General features: G+C 37.0%; 1 protein-coding gene across 1 annotated transcript; it reads left to right on the forward strand.

Annotated features, from left to right (window-relative positions):
* Positions 1-5,185: 5,185 nt before the first annotated feature.
* LOC6648254 (transferrin) lies at positions 5,186-7,413 on the forward strand. Its single transcript, XM_002071154.4, has 5 exons — positions 5,186-5,276; positions 5,345-5,587; positions 5,646-6,741; positions 6,803-7,187; positions 7,252-7,413. Exons 1-5 carry the CDS (start codon positions 5,201-5,203, stop codon positions 7,351-7,353), a joined length of 1,902 nt encoding a protein of 633 aa, XP_002071190.1. The 5' UTR covers positions 5,186-5,200; the 3' UTR covers positions 7,354-7,413.
* The last annotated feature ends 161 nt before the right edge of the window (positions 7,414-7,574 follow it).

A 7,574-nucleotide genomic window follows, 5' to 3' on the forward strand; every position in this document is an offset into this window, starting at 1 on the left:
AACAAAATCTCTTATCTCTTAATCTCGAAATTGACATTATTTTGCTAAGCCGAAACTCTTTATATTTTGATCGGGCACCCCCCAAAAATATGTTCTAAATATGGCCATGATAAAACTATAACATTATGGTTGTGATCTTTTTTGAATAAGCACGACACATGTAACCAATAAAATGTATAACACATTCTTTTTGTTTAGATAAAAATATTGAAAAATTTCATAAAATTACATAACATCCTTTCGCTAGCCTCTCTATATATAAAATTTAATATTTAAACCCCAAAAAACCGAAACAAGAGAAAAAAAAACTATGGTAAATGACCATTTAGCATTAACAATAACCATACAATTTCCATTAATTCATAAAAGTTTATCAACAAAAATTAATAACTATAAATGGACAAACAAACAAAGTTCAAAAAAAAAAAAAAACAAAATTCAACACAATAAAAAAAAACACTTCACTTTACTTTTGGCCAGTTCACCAAGTCGGCCAAAAAAGAAAACAAATCAATGTTGTAGATAAAAAATAATAAATATAGAAAAACAAATTGAAAGCATATTATATTGTGTCTTTAGTTGATGTTTGTGTTTTGTTTTGTTTTTTTCTTTTTTGTAGGTTTATTTCACTTTTTATAAAAATATATTTCTTGGTTTTGTTTTATTTTTTTTTGAGCCTTCCTCTTCCTCCTTCTTCACATCCAAAAGTCACCAACATGTCCACATCATCTGTCTCCTTCTCCTTCTCCTTCTTCTCCTCTCACTCCCACTCCCACTCACACTCTTCACACGCACCGCAGCGCTTTCTTGAACGCGTCCAATTACCTCAACAGACTTTTCGTTAATGTTTCGAATTTCGAAAAAAAACTGACAACAGAAAACCCAAAAACCAAAAAAAAAAACAAATACCAACGAAAACTTACAAAAAAAGACAATGCAGGCAGGGATTGGGAATTGTGTTGGCCCTGGATGCCTTTGTGTGTGTGTGTGTGTGTGTGTGTGTGTGTGGGAGCAGTGTGGCATGAAATCGCACTCTGGAACTGGGACTTGGTTGACTGCCGCCTGGCCAACTGTTGCACACGTCGCCATCGCCATCGCCAACGCCATCCCCAGTGTTGGTCTTAGTCGACGTCGAGACCAGAATTGTTGATTTTGTAATTGTTGCTTGTTGCATTTGTTATTGCGGCTCTGTTACTTCAATACCTATGCACATACATATATAAGGGTATATATGTATGAACATACATATATAAGTTTTTTTTCTGTTTATTCCCCTCACCATTGCGGTTTCTATTTCTGCTTGTCTTACCCCTCAAATAACGTTTTTATAATCTGGCAATGTTTGACATTTTAAAATCCATCAATGGATTTTTAATTGATTTTCAAATGTCCTGTCTTTACTTTTTTATTGGAATATCCTTTCATTATTTCTATTTAAATAATACAACAGCAAAGTTTTTCTATAAAAATTTTGATAATTTTCTTTTTTTCGAAAATTTGGTTTCAAATGTTTAAGTGTTAGCTATTATTTTGAAATAGTAAGTTCTGTTCATATAGAGATCTAAGTATTGAAAATCCGTCCTTTATTTGATTAAATGCTCCATCCAGAATCATCATTTGTGTCTGAGACTATACCAAAGTTCATTTCAAATTACTGTACATTACGTTCAACATTCAATTCAAACATTCTTTATTTATCAAAACTATATACATATATAGATTATCGATATAGAGATTATCAATCCGTAAAGTGATCCAGGCATATAGAAAAGACATGCTTTAGGTTTCGAAACATTTCATCTCAAAGTATTCCCTTAACATCGAGGGTATTCTACACTTCGTTACTAAACTATCTTACACAAGGCTTTTTCTTGTTTATTATTGCAGCAGTTGCAAGTTGAGCAAGGAAACCAAAAAGCATTGAGAGTAAAAAAAAAAAAAAATGTGAAAAAAATTAAGCAAATAAAAAGGCATGCAACAGCTCCCGATGTCGACTATATCTTGGATCACGATCATTTGATTGTCACAATATGAGTCACAGAGGCATTTAATAGTAAACCTTTATATATAAAATATGAATCACAGTTGCCTAGAAGTGATATTAGTTGGTTGGTTGACTTCCGCTTAAATGGAGTTTGATTTAGAATGTAAAGCCTTCTCACCGCTCTCCTTCCTTTGAACAGTGTGAACTCTGATCCCAATTCCCAACTTGTAAGACCCAAGTCAAGCCTTTCTATTTGCATTTTAAAGTTTGCAACTAAATTATGTAATGTGAAAATATATAAATAAAGGAAGGTAGTGAGAGATTTGGTTAAGTAAGATTAATTTACATCTGGATTTAGAAAATTTCAAAAAAAATTGGGAAGTTAATTAGTAAAAACTGTAAAGTTTCAGTCTTGTTTTTGTCTATTCTGAAGTTAGCACAATTTTTTTTTTTAAATTCGCTTAGCTATTTGAAGCTTCCCGCTCTATGGAGCTTTTGCACTGTGCTGCCCCTGGCGTTCTCTCTTTCTTTCCGCCATCTGTTTTTTTCTTTTTGTTGGTTTCTGAAAGCTTTTTGTCGCACAGTGATTCGAAATGACAATTATACATATAGAAAGAGATTTTTAATATAGACACTCCAACAAAATAACAAATTATTCTTATAAAAATTCGAAGAAACAAAGAACCTATGGGGACGTAGCACATAATTCGATCTTGCGAGAACTCGAGATTTTTGAATGGCTCAAATAAGACAAAGCTCTTTCCATTGGCAATTCTCTAATCGAAATTGGCACTTATGCCCTTGGGTACTTGCCTTGTTAGTGAAAGAATTCCCAAAACCTTAACAAAGAGTACTCTCTAAAAATACTTCTTCGATCAATCATTCCCACATGTACATTTGTTATAGCAGACATATCGGAAAACCCCAAAAACTATAGGATAAGAAAAAGAAAGCTTAAATACCAAAATTCATTTCAATAGCTATCACATTGAAGGGGTATGATCCACTGATACCCAGTCGTATCCATCTGAGGTGATTATCGGCAGACCGACATGACTCTGCTATTGATGCTGGTCAAGAATATATATGTACATATGTACTTTATGACATCAGAAACGGCTCTCTCTCTCTCTTTTTGCCTTGCATACACTTAATCAATTTTAAAGTAGTTTCAATTTTATATTATCCTTAAAAATAAATGATTCTTATTAATTTATCTATTAATTTTTTGTTATTCAATTTCATTATTTAATTTATAGATTTTCTTTAGTAGTTAAAATGGATAAAACACAAAATCGTGCAGTATAGTTGGCAATAATCAATTCTTCTAGCATTGAGATATTTTGTCGCTTTCCTCTAGTCTAATCAGAACCCTTGACCCTCCATTGCCACCCACCTGAAACTAAACAGAATGAGCCCTCAAGTCAATAGTTGTTTTTCCCTTTGCCTATACATAACCGGTTTCATTTTACCGGTCAAAGGGTTTCAGCTTAAGCTAATGTTAATAGGTACTTGATGCCCCACCCAGGAATAATTTTATTTTTTTTTTACATATCCCTTCCTCTCTCTAAACCTAATAAATCATGCTTTAATCTTTATTTTTTTTTATCTTTGTTTTGCTTTCATTTGCCAAGAAGTCAAAACCCGTTTTTCCATGGCTGAGTGTACAGAGACAGGAATAGAGAGAGAGAGAGACAGCGTGTGTGTCCACAAATTGCACCTTATGGGGGGGAACTACCGAACTAACCTCTCCACCACCCACAACTCAATCATAAGTCAACTCAAAGCGATCAATTTAAAATGCAAGCGTTGAGGCTATTATAAATGAGCCTTAATAGAATTCTGTGGAAAAGTCGCCGGCAAACGAGATGACAAAAGTTTATACTCTGTTGGTGGGTGTGTTTAGATATATACTATATATATTATACTCGATCTCATACACACATAGTCCATCTACTATATAAAGGAATATATATATCTATTAAGTGGTTGGGGGTTTTTTTTTTTTGTTTCTTTCTTTTTTTTGTCTGTGACTTGAAGCTCGATCGAGTTTAATGAAACTGTTTATTATTCTCTATACGTGGGCCATAAATTTATGTATATATCTTCTATATATAGGTATATATTTATATATTTATATATAGTCAGACACATCAGCCGATTTAGCATGCTTTATCTTTCGTAGTGCTTCGATTTGAAAGCAATATTATCAGCTAATTAAAATAAGGTCATTTTGAGGAAATTCCCCTTGCTAATCATTTGGGGGATTTCACTTAAAATCGAGGGCTCGGATAACATATATAGATTTCAAAGTCTCAGTTTCAATACCCTTGAATATTTACGTAATGTTTCAAATCTATTGCAAAAAAATCTCACTTGGAAATGTAGCAAATTGCTGTCTCAAATCCATATAATCTTGTTGATAATAATAAGGAGAGTATAAATATATATATGAATTACTGAGAATCTTATCATCAGAGAGCACTAATTAAACACTATCTCCAAGTCAGGTAGGTTTCTATATATGGACATATAGTTAATACCGGTTAATCGATTGATTAAAATGTTAAATGAAATTCAAATGAGATTATATAAGATATTAAAATGCAAAAAGAAATCGTTTATATCTAAATCTATAACTATTCTGTATGCAAAAACGAAATACCTTTGGGAATTTTCAGAACCATTTTGGATTAGGTCATATATTTACCCATAGACAATGTTGCAATAACTGCTGATTCCGTTTTCTGCTAATCGGCTGTTAATGACAACTGATGGAAAGGTTAAATATATATTGACCATATACATATATGTATAGACTGATTGATGATACCTTCTTTGGCTTGATCGATCGATTCAATCACTAAGCCCAAGCTCAAGAGTAGAGCATTTCGAGACTGACTAATCGCCTACTACAAGCAAATGTAGATATAGATTTCTAGAACCAGTCAAAAGTCTTCTCTTTTTGCTCAGTTCTTTCTCTCTTCTCGCCTGTTGTGTTTTTGTTTTCGTTTTTGCTGTTGCCGCTTAATTGAAAGATCGACCTGACAATCAAAACAACAGCAAAAAACAAAAAAAAACAAAAAAAGTGAGCAAAAGAAAAAAATAAATAGAAGGGAATCCGGGGAAGAAATAAAAAAAGATGAGAATAGATGAGAGATGGGTATAAAAACGCCGGCCGGCATTGGGGAGAGTCACAGTTGAGCAGCTACAACTATGGCGATGCATTCGTGGATAATAGCAGCAGTTGCCCTGCTGGTGGTGCAGTCTAGCCAGGCGGAGGAGCCCATTTGTAAGATGAATTACAAATTGAAGCCTATAGACGAAGCATCTATATGGATCGAATGAATTCTTTTCTAGATCGTTTGTGTGTGCCTCAAATCTATTTTAAGGAATGCCAACAGCTATTGGCCGATCCCTCGGAGGCTGGCATACGTATGGAGTGTGTGGCTGGACGGGATCGTGTCGATTGTCTGGAGATGATTGAGCAGCGCAAGGCCGATGTTTTGGCCACTGAGCCCGAGGATATGTATATGGCCTATCATCGTAAGAACGAGGATTATCGTGTGATTTCTGAAATTCGCACTCAACAGGATAAGAATGGTAAGAGAGTCAAGGAGAGAAATGGGAAAAAAGAGACACCAATGATATTCTCTTTTAGCCGAATTCCGTTATGAGGGCATCATTATGGTTAAGAAATCCTCACCCATACACAATTTGCAACAGTTGCGCGGTGCCAAATCTTGCCACACCGGCTTCGGTCGCAATGTTGGCTACAAAATTCCCATTACCAAATTGAAGAATACCCATGTCCTTAAGGTCTCAGCTGATCCGCAAATATCGGCCACGGAACGTGAATTGAAATCCCTTTCCGAATTCTTTTCGCAATCTTGCCTCGTGGGCAACTATTCGGCTCATCCCGAGACGGATCGTCTGCTAAAGAAGAAATACTCTAACCTGTGTGCTCTATGCGAGAAGCCATCGCAATGCAATTACCCGGACAAGTTTAGTGGCTATGATGGTGCAATTAGATGTCTGGATAAGGGTCAGGGTGAAGTGGCCTTCACCAAGGTGCAGTTCATTAAGAAATATTTCGCATTGCCCGGTTCCAGTTCACCCGAAACTCCTGCCGAGGGCAATCCCGATAACTTTGAGTATCTCTGTGAGGATGGCACTCGTCGTCCCATTACCGGACCCGCCTGCTCCTGGGCCCAACGCCCCTGGAGCGGTTACATTTCCAACGAGCAGGCCGTCCACAATAACGAACAGCTCCATCAGCTGCAGAATCGTTTGGAGCGCTTCTTTGAGAATGGTTTGCATGCCCAGAATCATGAGGCGGCCGCCCATTTACTCATCCAGCCGAATGCAGTGTATCACAGCAAAAAGGAGGCCATCGATCCAAAAGTGTATCTAGAGCGTGCTGGCTACAAGGATGTGATTGAGCGTGATGGCAGTGCCATACGCAAGTTGCGTTTGTGTGTGCAGACCGATGAAGAGTTTGCCAAATGTCAGGCCCTCCATCAGGCCGCCTATGCTCGCGATGCCCGTCCCGAGCTCGAGTGCGTTCAATCCACCGACTGTATTGAGGCCCTGAAGGCCAAAAACGCTGATTTAGTTATCGTTCCAGCCAAGGGTTATGCCGATGCACGTGAGAACAAACTTGTGCCCCTCGTCTATGAGCAACTGGATGAGCAGGATGTTTATGTTGCTGTCGCTCCGCCAACTCTCAATCGTGAAGCTCTACAAAAAGCCCCAATGTAAGTGGCCAAAAAGGATCACAAAATGTTGCCAGACATTGATTGGTTTCCATTTCCACAGCAATTACGATGCGAATAACGAACGTTCCCGTCTGTCGGCTGCTCTTCTCAACAAGAGACGTGGCTTGGATTGGTGTAAGAATGTGGCCAGTACCGAGCAACAGCTACTTGTTGTTCCGGCCAAGGATTTGGAACAGCATAAGGACTGGCAATTGGTGTGCCCCACCCTGGAGCGTCGTCCCGTCACCGATTATCGTACGTGCAACGTTGAGGTTCAGTTGCCACGCGCCATTTTTGTTCACTCTGATGCCACGCCTGTGGAACAGGAGACTGTGAAGCATTTGTTCTCACTGATTTCGGATAAATTTGGCGCCAGAGGCAAATTGGTCGATGTATTCGCCCTCTTTGGCGATTACCACAAGGATGCCAAGAATGTTTTATTCAATGTAAGTCCCCCCGCCCATTCTGCACGATATCATCGTTGCTCAACTGCATAACTTCTATTTCCAGGACAATAGCATTCAGCTAGTTACTCAATTGAGGGGAGATTATCAGAATGAAGAAATCTACAGTGAGCTCCAATGTGATGGCAATAAAATTGCCAAACAGTAAATATTTTGGCTGATTTTCAAGCATTAAATAAATCTTTTTGCGTTTTTGTAAATTCCAAAATATTTGGTGTCTATTTAATTAATTAGCTAAGACTTATATTTAAACAACCTTAAGTGAACTATAGTTTCATATTTATAAAGGTCTATTTAGTTGCATTACTCTATGGAAAAAAAACAATAGATATATTTTGTAGCAGTTTCCATGAATAGTCTATGGAACCA

This window comes from Drosophila willistoni, assembly GCF_018902025.1.
Source record: "Drosophila willistoni isolate 14030-0811.24 chromosome XL unlocalized genomic scaffold, UCI_dwil_1.1 Seg141, whole genome shotgun sequence".
In the NCBI taxonomy this organism is placed as follows: domain Eukaryota; kingdom Metazoa; phylum Arthropoda; class Insecta; order Diptera; family Drosophilidae; genus Drosophila; species Drosophila willistoni.